General features: G+C 45.9%; 1 protein-coding gene across 1 annotated transcript in view; it reads right to left on the reverse strand.

The window, feature by feature from the left end:
- Positions 1–1,562: 1,562 nt before the first annotated feature.
- RTRAF (RNA transcription, translation and transport factor) overlaps positions 1,563–23,009 on the reverse strand; it is a 39,992-nt gene continuing 18,545 nt past the window's right edge. The window contains exons 4-8 of the mRNA XM_069738864.1: positions 5,639–5,713; positions 5,434–5,522; positions 4,966–5,034; positions 2,508–2,556; positions 1,563–1,805 (exon numbers count right to left, since the gene is read on the reverse strand). Coding sequence (XP_069594965.1) covers positions 1,651–1,805; positions 2,508–2,556; positions 4,966–5,034; positions 5,434–5,522; positions 5,639–5,713 — 437 coding nt within the window. The 3' untranslated portion in view covers positions 1,563–1,650. The remainder of the gene's footprint in view (positions 1,806–2,507; positions 2,557–4,965; positions 5,035–5,433; positions 5,523–5,638; positions 5,714–23,009) is intronic.

Below are 23,009 nucleotides of genomic sequence, written 5' to 3' on the forward strand. Positions count from 1 at the left end.
CTATGGAAACTGCTGCGGACCCGCAGCATCAAAATCGCGGCGGTTCCGCGGTAAAAACCGCAAAGTGTGAATATAGCCTAACACCCATGGTCCTGTGTCCCCCAATGAGGCGTAGGAGAAAAAAAAAAAAAACACAACTAGGTTCTATTTTTCCTCTCCCATATTGCTGTGACACTGGTATTGGCACCTTTACATTAAATTAGTATGGAAATACATTGTGACTTGCCTGTGGTAAATCACAAATGAGAATCAACAGTGATTAATTCTTGTCACATGGGCACCAACAATTAGCCAATGAATGAGGACTTCAGTGTTTTAAAAAGCTACATGGCAGGCCATGTTCCTTTGTTTTCACCATTGTGACAAAGGAGCTGTCTGGAAGTCTTGGCCTTATACCCTTTGCTGATAATAGCAGTTCTGATTTGTTTGAGGCCATCTCCAAACACCTTCGTATTCCACTTTCAACAGTGCGCAATGTTATTAAGAAGTTTTCAAAGCATGGAACCGTCAAGAACCTCCCTAGATGTGAGGGAATGGAAAATTGACAAAAGACGTCTTCGAAGATTGGATGTTTGACATGGTGTTTTTTTCCACTATTCGCACCAATGACCTGAAGGCCGACCTGGAACAGTCTGGGGTTATGGTTTCAACATGTACCATACATCGCATACTAATCCAAGCAGAGCTTTATTGGGCAAAGGCCAAGGAAGAAGCCATTGCTGAAGAAAAGACATAAGGTACTCTTTGGCAAAGATTGGTTGTTTCTTTTTGACAAACCACAATCCTTCTGGGAAAATGTTCTGTGGACAGATGAAACAAACTGTTGCTTTGAATTGCCAAAAAGCTATATTTTTGTTTTCCTTATAAGCTTCATTGCGCCATCTGTAAAGAACACCCTACCAACAGTTAAGCATGGTGGAGGATCCATAATGCTATAGGAATGCTTTGCTGCATCGGATACTGGAGGCCTTCAAGGGAATCATGAAATCAAAGAATCAAGATATTTTAGAGCGTAAAGAAAACTTGGTTTGAGTCAAAGATCATGGGTTCTCCAGCAAGACAATGACCCAAAGCAGGCATCCGAAAGTACACCGGAATTGTTGAAAAAGAAAAAAAAAAAAATAGACAAATAGACTGTTTTAAAATGGCCAGTAATGAGTCCTGACTTCGATCCCATTGAAAATCTTTGAGGCGAGATGAAATCTGCCAATGGGAAAAATAATCCTGCAAACATTCAAGAGCTTGAATAAACTGCAAAGGAAGAGTGGATGAAAATACTAGCAGAGAACTGCAAGAAATTTATAGATGGAAATATTTGGAGGCTGTAATCAATACCAAAGGGAGTGCAACCAAGTATTAATTAGGGGTGCCTTTATTGCTGCACATGCCAATAATGGTGAGCCAGAACTGTATAACATATGCATAACAGATTAGGAGAGTCACCGAAAAAAAAAAAGGATTTATTGAGTGGATGGTGCATCCATAGTAATGGGTAGCGTCGTTTATTGGCTACAGACTCTGCACAAGGCACCTGAAGATCAAAAAACCAGACAAGACATGGACACTGGGAACAGCTTTTATTTTACCTCCACACATGCTTTTGACAGCTGGCTGGATGCTAGGAGGGCGCACGCCCATCATGAGCCTCTCTCATCTTCCCACTTTTCCTAGTCTGTGGTCGGTCTTGGGATCAGCGATAATCGCCTGAACGGCTACAATGGCCTCATTGATCTTTGTCTGAAGTTCTCGCAGTTCTTCAACGTGAAGTAATCGCAGGATTCGGGCAGCGTCATTTAAAACTGCATCTGAAATACAAATGTGGCTCAGAATAAAGGAGTCCATTTATGTGGCAGATCTCAAACTGCGCCACATCCAGTCCACCACCACACATCCTAACATGGCACATTTACCCCCCCCCCCAGCATAGGTTCTGCTTGGCTCACTGAACGGTGACAGGCTAACCCCCACTCCACAAGCCATGCAGATATACCAGCCGCAGACAGCTCTGGTGGATGACATCCTATGCATTTCTTACACAATGCCACAATTAGCCTCGGAATTCAGATCTCTATTACCCAGTTAATGCATAGATTTCCAAGTCCCAGAAATGACCTCTCTGTACTGCGTTCCTCTAGGATTCCTCTATGTAATGCCGGCAGGACCCCCTTATTATTTGGCCACACTGGTAGCATCGCAGGGTGGGGGGTGCATGTTGTAAACTGGTCGTGATTTCAGGACTTAGTTTTGTTACTGCAGAGTGATCAACTAGCCCATATTGCAATTGGAACTCCTGCAAATCAGTGTTTATTTTGTAAGTTTCATTAAAATCAGATTTTACCTCCTCATGAGTTCAGCATGTCTGTGCTATTTCCCCGGTTCCATTTTTTATTTAATGCAATTTTCATGTGCTTTGTGCACTTTATTTTCCTCCCTCTCCTACCCCAAATAAATTGAGGACCCTGTATAATATAGTAAGTAAAAAAAGATTTAAAATTCAGCAAACTCACCTCCAGTGTCAAATCCCAGTGTGTGTTTATCCAGCGCCACCGGAAGACCCTGCAAAGAGCAACACAGAAATTCAGTGTACGGTAGGAACAGAATATGGTCAGACGTTATCCCAGAGGCACAGAGGATCCTCCCGACAACCTCCTCCTTAGGGCCCGCAAGCAGTGAGTCAGGCGCACCCTTGCCAGTACTAGTACAATGTCACCATTACACACTGAATGGGAAACCACTGGGTAAATCTGACAGGGAGAAGGACTTGGGGATCCTAGTTAATGATAAACTTACCTGGAGCAGCCAGTGCCAGGCAGCAGCTGCCAAGGCAAACAGGATCATGGGGTGCATTAAAAGAGGTCTGGATACACATGATGAGAGCATTATACTGCCTCTGTACAAATCCCTAGTTAGACCGCACATGGAGTACTGTGTCCAGTTTTGGGCACCGGTGCTCAGGAAGGATATAACGGAACTAGAGAGAGTACAAAGGAGGGCAACAAAATTAATAAAGGGGATGGGAGAACTACAATACCCAGATAGATTAGCGAAATTAGGATTATTTAGTCTAGAAAAAAGACGACTGAGGGGCGATCTAATAACCATGTATAAGTATATAAGGGGACAATACAAATATCTCGCTGAGGATCTGTTTATACCAAGGAAGGTGACGGGCACAAGGGGGCATTCTTTGCGTCTGGAGGAGAGAAGGTTTTTCCACCAACATAGAAGAGGATTCTTTACTGTTAGGGCAGTGAGAATCTGGAATTGCTTGCCTGAGGAGGTGGTGATGGCAAACTCAGTCGAGGGGTTCAAGAGAGGCCTGGATGTCTTCCTGGAGCAGAACAATATTGTATCATACAATTAGGTTCTGTAGAAGGACGTAGATCTGGGGATTTATTATGATGGAATATAGGCTGAACTGGATGGACAAATGTCTTTTTTCGGCCTTACTAACTATGTTACTATGTTAGAGCCGACTCAGTGTCTGTATCAACCAATAAACTACTTGTGCCAATCTGCGCAGGAGCCGAAAAAGGAAAAAGACTGAACTTCTGCTCCTCGCATCAGGTGCAACATAGAGAACAGAGCAGGTGGAAAGTGGCTTAGAAGAGCGACAGAAATCCTGCAGGAAGTCGGGCAGACGTGAGAGCTCCACTACCTATAGATAAGCCCATATGGAAAATGACAATATAGACCAGAAGAAAGGGGGAAAGAAGCTTCACAAAACCAAGTGTTGTCCCATCAGGAAAGAACTCAGTGCATAAAAACGTGGCTTTGTTTTTTCCAGGACTAAATGTCCCAAGAGCCACATATGACATGTCGACTAATCACACAGCGAGTGACGGGGTTTGGTAAGGCAGCCTTGCATATGGTGGCACTAACAACCCAACCTTCTCTGTCAAGTCGACTTCCATTTGTGTCACAGTTATTGCAACTTTCTTACACAAGTGGGGAGTAAAACCTTAGGTAGATCAGGATACAGCTGTACCATATATATTGGGTGAAAAATTGCTGACCGAGACAGAGCGCAGTCTCCTCATGTGCTACTACTTTGCCATCTTGGCTGAAGAGGGCTCACCAAAAAAGCCTGAGACCAATGAAAGGTGGCCAAAAGGTGTGGACAACGGAGGATGAGGAGGTGACGAGTCATTAGAGATGGACCAAAGAATCAGGCAGCAGAACTTCTACTGTGACAGGTTGCAACTTTGAGCCAAGGTCACCGGAATCATGAATATTTGACCATCACTGTCATGTTGAGTCACCACTTTCATGGTCATCAGCAGGGCGCAGATCATGATGCACAGACAAGCCTTCAAGGACGTGGTTTATCATTTTCCAGGTGACAACACTTCAAACTACGGTGCACAGGTAAAAAGTCTTCAGGTTTCAAGACCGATGAGATCTTTCCTTCACCTTTGACATCTTTCACCATGTTTGTCACTCTTGATGCTGTGGGTGAAGTCCAACGGCATCTTGCCCAGATGGATCCACAGCAGATCTTCCCCCATCGCTAATTTTTATATACAAGATGTATGCGGCTACAGATGCGACACTTTCCAATATAGAATTACAGCTTTCTGACAAGCCTTACACAATTGGCTAGAAAAATCCTAAAATCAGAATTGTCCTTTCAGATTCACCCAATTTCATGCAGGAAACAAAACACTTATCAAACAATCTTACTGCACATTCTCTGGGTGCAAAAGTAATTGCTTGTGCTCCCCTAATGCTGCAAATGTTACACAATTTACAGCCAGAAATACACAAAAGCATACGGCAGGTCACTTCCTAACATTTGCAGAACGGTCATAATTTTATACTGTAGTAACTAGTGTTGGAAAAAAAAAAAAAAACACACAGGACACAGGTGACGTGTGCAGCAAGATGTGCCTGTAACTCCGGCTGCTTCCATCCCCTACTGAGGCATCCTCAACCACAAGCTTTTATAAAGAGTCCAGAACTTGCCTCTTTCGAGCTGTTGGCTTTAGCCACGGCTTCTGCAGATAATCGCTCCTGGACAAGAATCTTTATGGCCTAAAGAAGACATGAATGACAAACACAATCAGTAAGGAGATAAACAATCCTAAGAGCTCCAGCCTACGTCGTAGTGCACCACCTTCTGGGGCCTATGAGGAGGTCCATACATATTACTGCATGCAAAAACATTTTTTTTCAAACAAAAAAAAATAAAACAGATTTGCTAGTGTGAGAAGACCTCTCCATGTTATTTTGTAATGTGGCCTACTTCCCGAATAGACCCTCGCCTGCGGGCCCCCACAATGTGATCATCTTTAGCCTCAGATAAAATGGCAAAAGACAGCCAAGGGCAGAGATTGTTGGGATTTTATCCATGTAGGAATCGGAGAAGCAGCGTTGAAGGATTTATTGGGAGCATAATGGCACGGGGGTGGGGGAGAGTCACTCCGTACTCACTTTCAGCATCACCAGGTAGTCATCATGCCTCTGGATCTGTAGAAGGTTTGCTAAAGCCATCACACCAGCTTTGAAGTCTGGATTATTGACTAATGGAAGAAAAAAACATTTCAGTAGGTCAATGTTTGCACGATCCACCTATTACCTATATTGAGTAAAAAAACTGGAGCAACTCTTGTATATTCATACACGACTGATTTCTTACCGTCTAGGTTGATCAGGGGTTCAGTCGGCTTCTGGACTCCAGCACCGATTGGTTTTGCATTCTGATACTTGGCAGCTGCAAAAGCAAAACAAAAAAAAAAAAAAAGAAACAAACATCTCAGAACTGGAGGTGATCTCGATACTTATCAGCAACAAATACACTGCCAGCGATAATGTGGACCCTCTGCCAGCGATAATGTGGACCCTCTGCCTTCATCAATTCTGATAAAGTCCAGAAAAGCACTCAGCACGATTACATGTTCTAAACACCTTTGAGAACAAACCTAAGATCTAAGCTTGGCAAATCCTGTCGCTTCGTGTAATCCCATACACTAGGATCTCAACATAGTTTGTCTGGGATTACATGAAGTGACACTATGCACAAGCGACATCCACAGAAGATCTGTGGTTTAGTTCTCCAAGAGGTTTGGAAAAAAACTTCCTTCAGAGATCCTTCAGAAACTGCACAAAATGTACCTAGAATAATTAATGAAGGCTTGATTTACGTTAAAATTAAATTAGCATTTTTTGAACAAATGAAATAATTTTTCATATAAGTCAATGAAAAAAATAAGGATTTGTGTACTCACCGTAAAATCGTTTTCTCCGAGCCAATCATTGGGGGACACAGACCGTGGGTGTATGCTGCTGCCACTAGGAGGCTGACACTAAGTGATACAAAGAAAGTTAGCTTCTCCTCTGCAGTATACACCCTCCTGCTGGCTCTCAGCTAACCAGTTTGGTGCAAAAGCAGTAGGAGATCAATAACAATGTGACATGCTATATGCACATATGAGAGTATAGCATATCAAATTATAGAACAAGCACAAGCTAATAACAGGGTGGGAGCTGTGTCCCCCAATGATTGGCTCGGAGAAGAGGATTTTACGGTGAGTACACAAAAATCCCTATTTCTCCTACGCCTCATTGGGGGACACAGACCGTAGGACGTCCCAAAGTAGTCCCTGGGTGGGGACAACATCACAAGGCCCTGTGTAACCGCTACTTACAAGTGCGACACCGCAGCCTGCAGAGTCCACCTGCCCAGACTCACATCTGTGAAAGTCTGGCAATTATAGTGCTTCAAGAATGCACGCGGACTGGACGAACCCGCAAGCTTGCAGTCGTGCTGTGCCGACGCCTAGAATCCAAGAAACCTCAATAGACAGGGAGATAGGCTGACATCAACACGGAAGGATTCCTGGATGGTGTAACAAATCCACCAAGCTAACATGGCCGATGAAATGGCTAAACCCTTCCTGTAACAGTCAGGGAGCAGTCCTCTTACAGTGAGGTAGCCCAAATCAAGTGTCCAATCTTTGGAAGGACGCCGTCCTCGAGACGTACCTACTCAGAGCTCTCACCACGTCCAGAATATGGGGAACCCATTCAGTTATGTGGACTGGTGCCGAAAGAGATGAGGGAAGAACGATGCCCTCATAACTGTGGGAATACAATACCACCTTGGTAACAAGGGATGGGGATTGCCTGTAGACAACCTTGCCTTGAAGGTAATAAGGGAAAAAGGTCTGAAAGAACAGAGCAGCTAGCTCCAAAGACTCGCCAGGATAAGGAGATCGCAGAGAAAAAGGGAGATGTTACCTGATAGTAAAGTCTGTCCGGATCAAAAGGAGGCTACTGTAAGACTCCCAGGATCATTAAGGTCCCAAAGATCTAACGGTATGCGATAGGGAAGAACCACATGTGAAGACTCCCTGCAAGTCCATATTTGCAGTTTTGTTGCAATAAGACGGAAAAATACTAGTTCAGCAAACGAGAAAAAAACCTGACATGGTCAGTGCGGATCTCCCAGGATCACTGGGACCCTTCCTGCTTCCGAAAAGATCTCGGAAGTGGTGGAAGAGGGGTGAAGGAAACTGGTACCATGGAAGAACCAGAGCATGCACTGCGATGGCTTTTGGACCTGGAGGCCGAACTATGAACTTTAGAGTACATTGGCGTTCAGTCTGGATGCTATCCGACCTACATCTGGAGTGCTCAAGAGAAGACGGATCTGATGGAAGCCTCACATGAGGCGGGACCCTGAAGCGTCCGCCGCCCAGAGTTCTACACCCGAGATGTGTAGTGCCGAGATCACCAAATGATGATAGATCGTGGCCCAACAGAGAATGTGAGGTAGCTCAGCCATGACGCCTGACCGTGGGTACCTGCTAGATTGACGTATGGCACAGACGTGGGATTGTCCGATTGAATCGGATGGGGTGACCCGCCAGAAGGCAGTGGACCTGCTGTAGAACTAGCTGTACCATTCGGATCCGCAGAACAATGATCAGGAAGACTGGCATGGGTAGTCACTAATAACCTTGAGAAAGGATCTTCCCTGGATGAGGAAGGAGCTCAGAGACTACCCTCTAAAAGCCTAATTGACCTGCAGAAAACAAGAGGAGCGAAGGAAACCACTTCAATTGTCACCAATTTTCCTCAGAACACTCCTAGCAAATCGAATGGAATGAGGGGATGAGTGAACAAGTGCGCGAGCTCCCTGTTGAAGGCCCACAGCCTTGTCTCAAGGGAGAATCACCAAGCCTATGGAAGATTCCAGGATCATCCTCAAAAAGGATATCTGCTGGGCTCGAAATGAGGAAAAAATGATAATTACTTACCAGTAATTTGATTTTCCAGAGCCATGACAGCACCGCACATTGAGAGATGGTATCCACCCCCAGGAACAGGAAACCTATAGCAGAGATAAAAGAAGGGGGCGGCACCTCTCTCCCCAGTTGTTGTTTCAGAGTATGCAAGGTAACCGCCAAATTAGTACATCAGTATTTTATTAACGTCACTTTTGTACACTTTTTTTTTTATATTTGGGTTGTTTGTTTTTTTTAACATTATGTTTTTGTTTTTTTCTTTTTTTGTGCATCACACAAACATCACCAAGATAGGGTGAGAACTAATGCAGTGCTGTCATGGCTCTGGAAAATCAAATTACCGGTAAGTAATTATCATTTTTTCCCTTCCACATGACAGCACCGCACATTGAGAGAAAGAAATAGAATAGAATCCTAGGGTGGGACAACAGCAGACAACACTTTCCTACCAAAGCCTAGATTTGAGGGTCCTAGGTCTAGACTGTAGTGGCGGAAGAAAGTGGATGGTGAAGACCATACTGTTGCCCTGCAAATCTGTTCCACAGATGCATTAGCCCTTTCAGCCCAAGATGTGGCTATGGTCCTTGTAGAGTGAGCCCTTATACCCAGTGGGGGAGTCTGACCTGAGGAAGAGTAAGATAGTGATAGCCATACAAAGCCACCGTGCAATAGATGATTTTGAGGCTTTCTTACCCCTGTTTGCCCCCCTGGAAGGAGACGAAAAGGGATGATGACTGTCGCCATGGTTTTGACATTTATATGTATTGGAGTAGGCAACGTCCAACGTTAAGGCAATGGAAGGCTTGTTCTCCCTGGGATTTTGGATTTGCACAAAATGAAGGCAGAATTATTTCCTGGTCCCTGTGAAATTTTGAATTGACCTTTGGGAAGAAGGCCGGGTCAGTTCTTATGATTACTCTGTCCCCCATAAAGGTAGCATATAGAGGATTTACCAAAATGGCTTGCAGCTCGCAGATACGCCGAGCCGACGTCAGGGCAACCAGGAGCACTGTTTTTAAAGTTAAGGCCTTCTCTGAAACAGAAGCAAGAGGCTCGAAAGGAGGAGATGTTAAGGCATTTAGGACTAAATTTAGATCCCAGGGAGCCACCTTTGGTAACAATTTTGAGGGTCTCGCTGCAAATGAGGCTCGGATAAACCGGTAGACCCAGGGGTGATCTACAAGTTTTTGGTCAAATAGAGCACCCAAGGCAGAGACCTGTACCTTTAGGGTGTTGGTAGATAACCCTTTTTCTAGCCCTGTTTGAAGGAATTCTATTATCTCTTTTACCGGGACTTTTTGGCTCGTACTGGATATTGGTCGTCCCGAGAATTCTAGGAACTTTTCCCATATCTTTTGGTACTTGTCCAATGTTACTTTCTTTGTGCTGGTGAGCAGAGTGTCTACTAAAGAGTTTGAGAAACCCTTTGCTAGTAATAGTCCCCTGAAATTCCAGGCGGTGAGATCGAGTCTGTGCACTTGAGGATGTAGGACTAGGCCCTGGTGTAGAAGGTTTGGGATGTCCAGGAGGATCCATGGGTCCGAGATAGACATGCGTCTGAGCCATGTGAACCATGCCCTTTTCGGCCAAAACGGTGCCACGAGGATTATTCGCGCCCTGTCCTCTCGAATCTTCTTTAGAACTATCGGAATCAGTGGAATTGGAGGAAATGCATACCCTAGGTGAAAGTTCCACGGGTGCAGCAGTACATCTACTCCCTCCGTGTATTTTTGATATTGATGGAGTAGAACCCGTTTACCCGTCCTTTTTTTTCTTGTGGCAAATAAATCTATTTCCGGCATGCCCCAGATGGCACAGATTTTCCCAAACACGTCTTGATTCAGGGACCACTCCCCCTGGCGTAATACAGGACGGCTTAAGAAGTCCGCCACCAGATTCTATGTTCCCTTTAAGTGTGTTCCTGATAAGGACAAAGGTTGCTTTCTGCCCATTCGAACAGTTGTTTGGTTTCTGACATTAGGGATGTTGATCTTGTTCCCCCTTGATGTTTTATGTAAGCTATCGTGGTACTGTTGTCGGACAGTATTAGGATGCGCTTCCCTTTGACTCTTGCCTGCATGTAGAAGTGCTCGCCTTACCGCTGTCAATTCTATCAGGTTGGAGGATGCGGTTTTCATTGAGGGTTCCCACGGACCCTGCAGAACTAGGTCTGACAGATGTGCTCCCCAACCTAATGGCCCTGCATCTGTAGTTAGTACTACCGGGTTTTGGATTGACCATGGTACCGCATTTTTTACAGTTTTCCGTGCTCAGCCACCACTACAACGATTCTTGCACCTGCGGTGATAGAAAAAAAACCTTACGATTCAGGTTGCATGGAACCACTGACTGTACGGACAAAATCTGGTGTTGTAGTTCTCTTGTATGGGCTTGTGCCAACTTTACTGCCAGAATTGTTGCTGTTAGAACTCCTAGCAGTGACATCGCAGACCTTAGAGAAATGGGTTGAGTCGTCTGTACCTGGTGTATTTTTTTGAAGGACGGAGTGGACTTTGTCTGGGAGAATGCATTTTTGATCGATCGAATTCAACTGGATTCCCAGGAATTCCTGTATCTGGGTTGGATCTAGTCTTGACTTTTTGAAGTTAATTATCCAGCCCAGATTTGTTAGTATTTCTAGCACCCTTGTGACCGCCTTCCCGCATTGTTTGTCATCTGCTACAACAAGAAAGTCGTCTAAATAGGGGACCAGGAGTATATCTTCCTTCCTTATGTAGGATGCCATTTCCGATATTTTTGTAAATGTACGGGGAGCTATTGAGACCCTGAAGGGAAGGCACTGAAATTGTAGGCGAGTGGGAACCTGAGCAATTTCCACTACCAATCTTAGGTATTGTTGGTGCTCTTCGCAGATTGGCACATGGTAATAGGCGTCGGTTAGGTCTATTACCACCATGTAACACCCTGGACTGAGTAATTTCACTGCCGACCTTAATGTCGCCATCTAGAATTTTTCCACCCGGATATTAATGATTTAACGCCGGGGAGTCCAGGAAGAGGGAAGAGCGCGATCAAACCGCTCCCTATGGCCAGTATTACAGGTGCGCACCTCTGCAGCCAGCTGCAGCTCCCCCGTGGACCTCGGCCTCCGGACCGGAACATCAGAGGGAGATCCCTCTAGAGGTATTTTACCACAGGCATCCACGTGCAGGAACAGGAAACCAAAACTGGGGAAGGGTGCCGCCCCCTTCTTTTAGCTCTGCTACAGGTTTCCTGTTCCTGGGGGCGGATACCATCTCTCAATGTGCGGTGCTGTCATGGGGAAGGGAAAAAAAACTTGTCTAAGTTTAGCTGACAGCCCAGGAGAGAGAGGGTATCACAAGAGATATAAACGACTCAGCGTCGGGCTGAAGGAGCGGCTAGAAAGTCGACCACTCTGGCTGCCGCAGCAAGGCTGAAGGACAAGGTCGTAATTTGAAAATGCTGTTCACGAAAGGGAAAGCGAAGGAATTTTGAAGAGGGAAAAACATAGGAATGTGAAGGTAAGCATCCCGAATGTCTGTGGATGCCAGAAACTCCCCCTTTTTCCGTTGAAGTAATGGCTGAGCGGGGGAACTCCGTCCAAAGAAGGCGGACCTTGTCAAGCTTGATAGAAGTTTGAGGGTCAGGGTTGGTCTTACTTTTCGGTCCCCATTTTGGAACCAAGATCCCTTAGATCTAGACCGTTCAGGACAACTGATCCACTGCTGGTTGGGTCTATAGGAAATCAAAATAGTTAAGGTCTCTGACCAAGACGGAACTAACTAGATCTGCCATTTGACAGTCGGTTGTATTTTTAATTGATGATCCATTGAGTAGGGATACTGGTAGGTATCCACAGGAGAATCTACCTGTTTAATATGCCAAGTGGCAGAATGCGCGGCTGCATGCAGAAGGAGGAAAAATCGTCTCTTACTATTGCAGCTCTCTTTTGACTGTGCGGAGTTAAAATGATGAACCCTCGATCCACCATACTCTTGACAGGGAAGTGGAAAGGGATCGTCCGCCTTCTTGCATGATCTGCTAAATAGTGGAGATGCAGAAGGGGTGTTCAGACGCAAAAAAAAAAAAAAAAAAGGAGCCTCTGTACATCCACAGAGTTAAGGTCCCTGGGTGGACAGGGCTGGTTGTCCGGCATTAGGCCTGGCTATACACGAGGATACATGGAGGCGACACTCCATGTGCTCATCTATCGATGGTGTGGGGAGATCGGTACCCTTTAAAAGGACCCGTCGCCCTTAAGAATAAGACCAGGCATGGCATCTCACGTCTTAGGTAGGAATACGTGAAGGGAACACCCCCCGCGTGTTTGCATATTGGCTGAAAAAGGATACCACGCTTGCAGAGGTTTCTGTCCAGTGGATCCCTTATCCGGATGCTCCCTGTCTGGGTGAATGGCAAATGCTCTGCGAGGGAGTTTAGTTTCTTCATGAGGTACACTGCGTGATCTAGAGTAGAACTGAAGTCCTCGTCAATCTACAGAGATTGGTTGATGATATAAATAGGCAAATCCATCCTTTTCTGAAGTTCTGGCGAGTCCAGAACCAAGGCAATATCCGATCCATATTCAGAGACTTGTTCTCAGCAAATCATTGGTGAGGGATCAGGAAATGAAACTTCCGTTTTCCAGGCGCGTGTACGTTTCTAGAATACTTGCGGCCCCTGCTAGCCTGAAGGAAAGAGACATCTATATTGGTCCTGCGAGCATTCCGAGCCACAGGGGGATCACGAAGGGATTCAATCTCTTGTCAGAGAATCCATGGGTTGCAGCAGTGACGAAACCCACTCAGGGAACTAGGTACTCTGGGATAAGCTGGGATTGGCGGCGGAGGGCTCTGGAGCTCATTTAGGGTGACCGGCTTCGGACTGGTCATGTGCCCTTAAGACCAGGAATACTGGTCATGCGCCTTTAAGAGAAAGAATACTGGTCATGTGGCAGGAAATACTGGTCATGTTAAATACAGGGGGAAGATGCAGGGGAAGAGTGCAGTACTTCCTTACCCAGATGCAGAGTCGTGCCCCTTTAATACAAAACCATAGCCGAATGAATAGATATTACACACGTGCTACCTCAAGCAACAAGTAAGAACCCTCAGCTGCAAGGAAACAAGGCAGGGAGGTGCCACCCCTGTCAATGAACTACCAAGAATAATAAAAACAATTGAATCCGCGCTGAAAGGGCAAAACAGATGGAACAAACAGACCTGTGAAGAGTAAATGTGACACAAGAACACGCAAAGCACACTGTACAAGCCCACACACCCCCACCTATAGTAAAATAATCCCACCTTGAATAAACCTAGACCGGAGCCTGGTCAAGGTGGGATTATTTTACTATAGGTGGGGGTGTGTGGGCTTGTACAGTGTGCTTTGCGTGTTCTTGTGTCACATTTACTCTTCACAGGTCTGTTTGTTCCATCTGTTTTGCCCTTTCAGCGCGGATTCAATTGTTTTTACAAAACCATAGCCCCTGTGTGTGTGTGTGTTGGCAGGTTGGACCTAGATGGCCACTGGAAGTTGCAGAGGTGGTAAAGTCTCGCAGAGAGCGAGAGGCGCTAATTCGGGGGGCGGGGCCACAGACGTGATGTGGGCAGAGCCTCGTGACTTCCATGAATAGGCCCAAGCAGGGGCCCAAATTTCTGCAGCCGGCGTGAGCAATACCAGCGTTGCTGAGGTGCAGGGTTAGAGGGGTAAACCTCAATACACCATCCCTTTGTTAGAGAGGAACCGTCTGCCTCCTTGTGCCATCCACTTTCATAGTGGTGGGACAGTGGGGGCTGCTCGGACGCCATAGAGAAAAGCCTCTGTACATCCACGGAGTTCAGCCCCCGGGTGGACAGGGCCAGTTGTCCGGCATTAGGCCTGGCTCCAGGAGAGGATACATGGAGGCGACACTCCATGTGGTCGCCTGCTGCTGGTGTGGGGCGACCGGGACTCGAAGGAACCGTCGCCCCTGAAGCGAGCTCAGGCATGGCTTCCCACGTCGCAAGAGAAGGTATACTCGGCGTTCTCGCCTGTTGATGATTCGGGGGAGATCAGAACCTTGAAAGGATCCGTCGCCCCCTTCACTCCGTTAATTAAAAAAATAAAAATGTACACAAAAGTAAAAAATAAAATAAAACCGTTAGGGTCTGAACCAGACCCAAGTGCCTCCTAAAGACAATAAGCAAGAACTGGTTAGCTGAGAGCCAGCAGGAGGGTGTATACTGCAGGGGAGGAGATCACTTTCTTTGTATCACTTAGTGCCAGCCTCCTAGTGGCAGCAGCATACACCCATGGTCTGTGTCCCTCAATGAGGTGTAGGAGAAAAGAAGCCTGAAACAGACTGCCTCCACAACGTGTTGCCAAGGGCGGTCACACAAACAAAAATTAGGACTCTGGAGTCTGTAAGGCAAACCTCCGAATCCCGACATTTTCCCCGACTCCATAGCACTGGTCACTAGGGTTGAGCGACCTTGACTTTTTTAGGGTCGAGCCGGGTTTCGCGAAACCCGACTATCTCAAAAGTCGAGGATCGACCGAACTACTAAAAGCCGAGACCCTTAGATCAGGGACAGAACATATATTTTCAGTAAGTTATGAAATGTCCTATAAATTAGGGAAGAAAAAAAAAAAAAAAAAAAAAAAAAAAAACTTACAGCACATCCTGCACCCAATTTAAAGAATTTGCTCCCCACAGATCCACGATCTCAACATAAAGTTGGTTACATGAAGAGACAGAAATATTTACACAAGCCCACATCTGTAACTCCAACTCTGCAGGACGGTTGTTCCAAACTGTTCAAGTGTATCTACAAAAGCCTGAAAGCAAGAAAAGTGTGGTCACACCAAGTATTAAAAAAGGTTATCCGGTACCACATTAATCGTTACTGTGGCCCAAGAACTTACTGGCAAGTAGTTGCCAACCACCCACCTGTTCTGCCAAAACCAGATCTCTACCCACACAGAGCAGTCACCGTTTGCTCCTGCGGCTCCTACTGATGTCTCAGCGACTGCAGTGGCTGCTCTACTGCTCTGTTGAGGGGGCGCGACTGCAGAGGCCATGTTGACTCCCGGCTAGCATCAGCACCACGTCGGCAGTCATGCCTCATTGAGAAAGCAGCCCAGAAGAAGACCTGCTGTGTTGACGTGTAGCAGCTGAATAGTCGGCAGGTAGTTCCTAACTAGTTAACAACCTGTCCATTAGTCCTGGATAACCCCTTTAATTTAAGAAATAAAAATTGGCGTGACCACCCTTTGCCTTCACATCAGCCTCAAAACATCAATTTTTCCCGGTACACACTTCTGAGGTTTTTTTTTTTTAAAAGATGCTTGGCAGGGAGATTAGGTCTCCAAGATGGTTGGGACAACCACATATCTGATTGTGCGAGATGATTTGAAGAGAGCATTTGTACAAGGCTCTATCCACAGATTTGATGATGAGATCATGGCTTTTGGGGGCCACATCTGTCATCATGAAATTGCATAATGTCCGAAAAAATGATGTGCACACTATAAATCAAAAGTCAATTGGTGCAGGCTGAACACCTAAGGGTATGTGCACACGATGCAGATTTTGCTGCGGAACCGTGAAAAAAAAACGTGCAGAAACACAGCAGTTTACATTCCGCAGCATGTCACTTCTTTCTGCGGATTCCGCAGCCGTTTTACAGTTTTCCCTATGGAAAACCGCAGTTGTAAAACTGCAGTGAAAACTGCAGTAAATCTGCAATAAATCTGCAGCAAAAATACCGGATTACGTACCGGTAATGCTCTTTTATAGAGCCCACGACAGCACTCACTAGAGAGAGGGGATCCGCCCCTAGGAACAGGAAACCTACAGAGAGATAAAAGGGGCGGCCCCCCCTCGCTCCTCAGTTGTTTTACAGAGAATAGGAGGAACCGCCGCCAAGTTTTAGTTAACAGGTTCAGATATATACACATATTTACAACCTCATATTATATCTTTCTAATATTTACACCTCACCAAACAAGCACCATGTGCAACTATATACAGAAAAGGGAGGGATGTGAACGGGTGCTGTCGTGGGCTCTATAAAAGAGCATTACCGGTACGTAATCCGGTATTTTCTATTCGCCACGACAGCACCCACTAGAGAGAATTGCAGAGACTATAGACTGGGTGGGTTTACTGAGTCAAGGACCGATACACCAAAAGTTAGATCAGAAGCAGAGGATAGATCTAATCTATAATGCTTATAGAAGGTATTTGGTGAAGACCAAGTTGCAGCCTTACATATAAGGTCTATTGGCACATTCGCCCTTTCTGCCCAGGAAGTCGACAAGGCTCTTGTAGAGTGCGCTCCCACATGCATTGGAGGATCTTTCCCTCCAGCTTTATACGCCAAGATTATGGCCTCTCTGATCCAGCGAGATAATGTGTTCTTTGTGACTCCGGCACCCTTGGTTTTACCCTGGAAAGACACAAAGAGAGCCCTACTCTTCCTCCAGTCCCTAGTTCTCTCTAAATAGGCTAGGACAGACCTTTTTACATCTAGGGTGTGAAGTCTTTCTTCTTCTGGAGTTGAGTGGTTCTCATAAAAGGTGGGTAACAAGATCTCCTGGGATCTATGAAAGGTAGAAGCCACCTTAGGGAGATAACAAGGATCTGTTTTTAAAAGTATCCTATCTGATGTTACCGTTAAAAAGGGAGGATCTATAGATAATGCATGGAGATCGCTCACTCTTCTGGCAGAGACTAATGCCACTAGCAAAACAGTCTTCAAAGAAATGTTCTTTAGTGAGGCTGTATGGAGAGGCTCAAAAGGTGGTTGTGTTAATGCATTCAAAACTATCGAAAGATCCCACTGAGGAACCCGAGGAATGTTAATTGGTTTTGATCTTTCACAAGCGGATATAAACCGGGATATCCATTTATTTCCTGCAATGTCATGATTAAAAAGAGCTCCTAATGCTGAAACCTGCACCTTCAGAGTGCTCACGGAGAGCCCTAATTCCAGCCCTTTTTGTAGAAATTCTAATATTTGAAATATAGGAATCTCAGAGGAAAATTGTGTAGTATGAAATTGAAGGAATTTCCTCCAAATTCTAACATAAATCCTGGTAGTTGAAGGTTTTCTGCTCTTCATAAGAGTATCGATTAACCCATTAGAAAACCCCCTGAGATTTAGTAACCGCCTCTCAAACTCCAGGCAGTTAAGTTCATGCCCTTTGCCTGAGGATGGAGGAATGGACCCTGAGAGAGCAGGTCCTTGGACTGAGGCAGAATCCATGGATCTGACACTGACATCGCCCTCAGCCATGAGAACCATGGCCTCTTGGGCCAAAATGGGGCTATCAACAGAACTTTTGCGCCCTCCTCCCTTATTTTTCTTATTACTATAGGTAATAGATTCCATGGAGGGAAAGCATAGGCCAGATCGAATGTCCATGGCGTCTGGAAGGCATCGAGTATGTCTGGCTTGTCCTCCCTGTTTAGAGAGGCAAACATCTTGACTTGACGGTTGGCTCTTGTGGCAAACAAGTCTATTTGAGGAACACCCCATCGAGCTGTTATTGCCTTGAAAATCTTCCTGCTCAGCATCCATTCCCCTTGATGAAGAGTATGACGGCTCAGGAAATCGGCACGAAAGTTGTCTGTGCCTCTGATGTGTACTGCCGATAGTGATAGTAGATGACCTTCGGCTAATTCCATGATGTCTGATGCCAGCTCCCTGAGTTTGTCCGACCTTGTACCTCCCTGATGGTTCAGATACGCCACCGCAGTGGTGTTGTCGGAGAATACTCTTGTATGAGAGCCGCTGAGCTGGGGAAGAAAGTGGAGAAGGGAGTAATATACCGCCCTCAACTCCTTGACATTCGAGGAATTATTAAGATCTGAGCTGGACCAAAGATCCTGAACCCATTGATCCTGAAAATGTGCCCCCCAGCCTTCAGGACTAGCATCTGTGGTCACAACACTAGAAGGAGTGATTACCCATAGAACCCCCTTTGAAAGATTATTCTGATCCAACCACCACCTAAGGGAGTGTAATACTTCCGATGTTAGAAAAACTGTTCTATCCAGACATCCTCTATTCTTAATGTCCTCCTCCAATACAAATTTTTGTAGCTGCCTAGTATGGAACTGTGCCCACTGTACCACAGGAATGCACGATGTTAGAGAGCCTAGCAATGACATGACCTGTCTTAGTGACATACTACGTCTTTTTATTGCTGAGGACACCTTATCAACTATGGAGAATTTCTTATCCTCAGGCAGTTTACAAATCTGGTCAACGGAATCCAGAAGGAGCCCAAGGAATCTTTGACACGTTACAGGCTGAAGTCTAGATTTTTCCCAATTAACTAGCCAACCCAGGGATTGTAAGGATATGACTACTTCCCGTAATCTCTGCTCACACTGTAGGGGGTTCTTTCCTACAATCAACAGGTCATCTAGATATGGAATGACCAAAGTATCCTTTACCCGTAAAAAGGACATTACTTCTGATAGTAACTTAGTAAAAATCCTTGGGGCCATAGATAACCCGAAGGGCATTGCTCTATATTGTAAATGACGAATTTGCCCCTCTATACAAACTGCTACCCGAAGAAATTGTTGGTGTGAATTATGAATGGGAATATGGTAGTAAGCATCTTTTAGATCCAATACTACCATGTAACAATTTGGAAATAGATTTTTTATAGCTGAACGAATGGATTCCATTTTGAATGTTTTAGGTTTTATAAAGGAATTCAGCTTCCTCAAATTGATTATAGTTCTGAAAGAGCCATCCGGCTTACTAATCAGGAACAAGGGAGAGTAAAAACCTCTCCCTATCTGAGAAGATGGAACCTCTACTAGGACATGTTTGCGTAGGAGGGTTTTAACCTCGGTTTCAAGTGCCTCTTGCTGAGGCTTGGATCTTAAGGTGGTAAGAAGGAAAGAATCCGGAGGAGTTTTAATAAAGTCTAGTGTGAGGCCTGAGGATGTTAATTTAATAGCCCATTGATTAGTTGTTATTTCTTTCCATTGATGACTGAATTGTTTTAGTCTTCCCCCCACCGGAGAAATATCACTGATGGAATTTATCGGTTGGCTTGAAGGGGCGTTTATTAAACAGATTTCCTTTTTGTTTGAAATCCTTATTATTCCACCTGTCTCTGAAGCCTCCCTTTCTTCCGAATGGTGGCTTCCTGAACGCCCTTCTGTAAGACGGAATAAAGGGATTAGGGAATCCTTTCTTCCTCTCGCCCGCCTTAGTGAGAATATCATCAAGGACTGTGCCAAACAGGTACTCACCCTGACAGGGTATGGAACATAATTTGGATCTTGACTGGGCATCCCCCTTCCAGTTTTTTAACCATAAAGCCCGCCGAGCCGTATTAGCGAGATTAGCTGTCCTGGCCGCCAGGCGGAGGGAATCAATTGAGGCATCTGAAATAAAAGCCGCAGCACCTTTAATCAAAGGGATAGATGCCCTTAATTTTTCTCTAGATACGCCACTTTTAATCTTCTGATCCAGCTGATCCAGCCAGACTAGCATTGATCTGCCAGTACATGTGGCTGAAATAGCCGGCTTGAATGCCGTGACACAGGCCTCCCACGATTTTTTAAGGAGTGCGTCTGATTTCCGGTCCATAGGATCTGATAAGGAACCTGCATCCTCTACTGGTAAGGAGAAACGGCGAGATGTAGACGCAACTGCCGCATCGACTTTTGGTATCTTGGCCCAGGTATTCAAATCCTCATCATCAAAGGGGTAGCGCCTCTTACAGGATATTGGGACCAACCCCTTTTGACCTCTACTCCATTCTTTTTTAACGAGATCTTTTATGGCCTGATTTATTGGAAATACGTGGCCTTTCTTCTGAGAAAGACCAGCGAACATAACTTCTTGTGGCGTCTGGGGTTCTTTTGATTCAGACACCCCCATCGTATTTCTCACTGATTTTACTAGGTTGTTTATGCCCTCAGTTGGAAAACAGACGAAGTCCTCTTCCTCTGAGGAATTAGATTGCTGAGAAATATCAGTCGACCTCCCCACTCTCCGCTGATGTGTCAGCTCTAGGAGAGGATGTTTTCCTCCTTCGTTTCTCCATATTTACTGAAGAAGTAGAACCACCTCCCAACGACTGGAGTTCTTCCCGAATTATGAGACGTATCTCATTCATTTTAACCGATTCCTCCTGCCGTAAGGTGTTGTCTATACATGCCTGACACAGACTTTTAAGATAGGAGTCAGGCAGGGGTTCGGTACATATGGCACATTGTTTGTGCTTACTCTTCCCCGTCCTCTTTGCCTAGAAATAATATAAGCAAAGGAATCAATATAAGCTTCAGTGAAGCTATATACGCACTCACCCAGCGTAATATTTATACCGGCTGCGGAGATGCCTTAGCTTGGGGTGTGGAACGGGAGGATTTTCTTCCTGATTTATCAGTGGAGTCACTTATTTTAGAGTGTCCACTATTCCTTTTCCTGGCTTCACCACTAGGGACTAATGGCTCTTCCATAGGGTGCACCCTGACCTCCTCTTGGGACGACATAATGGCACACTGACTGCCTTAACTGACTACACTTTATAGTGTAGTAATGTACACACCCCTTGCTTTGTCTCCACTTTTTTTTTTTTTTTTTTACTTACAGATCCGGCGTTTAGAGTAATGGCACCACATGGGGGAATCCAATATGGCGGTTCCCCCGGAAATGACCTCCAACACCGTGCCCCGGAAGTTCCTCTCCATTTCCGGGACGCCGACGCTACTGCGCATGCGCCCGCGTCCTGTATGCCGGGAGACGCCGCTGCCTGCTGCATCCCACCATGTCACCTCTTACCTTGGAGGGACAGGAGGGCCTCGTATCGTGGAACCATCTCACCGCTGCCCAGACGCACACCGGAGGACGTCGCACCAGGTACCCGCACTGTCGGCGTCTCCACAACGGTGTCCCAGCAGGGAGACCGTTGGATAACTTCAGGCTGCCTGTCAGCCGCACCAGATGAGGGGGGAGCCCGCAGGATCATTCCCCCGACTCTGTCTACCTGCTTCTGGAACCCCTGCCGCTCAGCAGAGTCGTACAGGCGGTAGTCCAGGCAGGTCTTCCTATCCATAGAGTCTTCTCTGTGGGTCTCCATCTAGGAACAGGAAACCAACTGAGGAGCGAGGGGGGGCCGCCCCTTTTATCTCTCTGTAGGTTTCCTGTTCCTAGGGGCGGATCCCCTCTCTCTAGTGGGTGCTGTCGTGGCGAATAGAAAACGCAGGGTTTTTGCCCTGCAGATTTATCAAATCTGCTGCGGAAAAATCCGCAGTGGCCAAGAATACGTGTGCACATACCCTAACAGTCCAAATATTAATGAAACAATCAGCTGCACTCAGATAGTTGAAAATTATGCAAAAAGTGTCATTTCTTTATTCATGCGTACAGACATCACCAGGTGATTCTTTTCACCCCTTTTTATTTGTTTTCAATTTGTTTCCCTTTCCCCCCCCCCCCCCCCCCCCCCCCCCCCCCCCCCCCCCCCCCCATTCTCTTCATTTTTTTTTTTGCCATTTACTTTGTACTTTGTTTCAGGTTTTTTCTTCATTTATAATTTTTTTCATTCTTTTTATCAACATTCTTTCCCTCCCCCTCTTGTTTTTTTCCCTCCATCTAATGCCTCTTACTTCTTGTAAGATTTTTTTCCTTTTACTTAGCTGCTACCGTATTTTTCGAACTATAAGACGCACCCAGGTTTTCGAGGTGGAAAATGGGGAAAAAATATTTGAAGCAAAAAAGGTGGTAAAATATTTAATAACATAAACATACTATTATATGTGTTGTTATTACTGGTATATATAATAGTATGTTATTATGTTGGAAGCTGCGGGTAGAAGATGGTAGAAGATGGAGCTGCAGGACCAGTGTGGTGTCTGCAAAGTACTATATGAAGACGCTGGAGGGTGGGTATAAGAATGGGCGCACAGGCCTTGCGCAGGCGTGTACTATGGAGGACAGAGAATGAACTTCAATCCAATATTGCAGCCAGCATGCAGCCAGCGGGTAAGGAAAGGGTGAATCAAACACCCCAAAACCCCGCCTCCATGGCTGAAGATTGTTCCCTCCAAATTCAGGTGACAGTGTCCCTTTAAAGCACCACTCCAGCACTGAAAAATAACACAGGAGTGCTGCTTTGAGATCCCATTGGGAGAACTATAACTCACAGTATGTCCTGCAGAACCTATGGCATGCTGGGAGTTATAGTTCACCACAGAAGTGGCAGAGTGCTTTACTTTGTGTTGTAGTGACTAACCTTTTAATTGTGGCAGCCAGCCACACTGTGGTGAGGTAAAATGCTGGAGCATCCCATCCCATGACATCACAGAGCGCTCCCTCTTGCTGCCTCTCCACAGCACAGGAGTAAGCTTGCAGATTGTAGTGTGGTGTCTGCAGGACCTGTGATGACATCAGAAGAGGGAGGGCTCTGTGCTGCCATGTGATGCTCCAGCCCACCCTCTTCATGACTTCACACAGGTCCTTGTGCTGGAGCACTCAGCATCCAGCACAGCCCCAGCAGGCAGGTATGCAGCGATCTTGTCCCCTCTGGCCCCTGCTGCTGCCTCCTCCTCCGGACACACAGATCTCCCCAGCTGCTGCAGGAATCCGGTGCTGGGGAAACCATGTGTGTCCCTGTGAAGGACTATTCATTTGCTGCTCCTGACTCCCTGCTCAGCTGACAGGTGGGCGGGAAGCAGCTAATGAATATTCACTGCACTTTAATGATCGGGACCATGTGGTTTCCCCAGCTGATTCCTGAAGTCCCTCAGAGACATTTTTC

This window comes from Ranitomeya imitator, chromosome 1, assembly GCF_032444005.1.
Source record: "Ranitomeya imitator isolate aRanImi1 chromosome 1, aRanImi1.pri, whole genome shotgun sequence".
Taxonomy (NCBI): domain Eukaryota; kingdom Metazoa; phylum Chordata; class Amphibia; order Anura; family Dendrobatidae; genus Ranitomeya; species Ranitomeya imitator.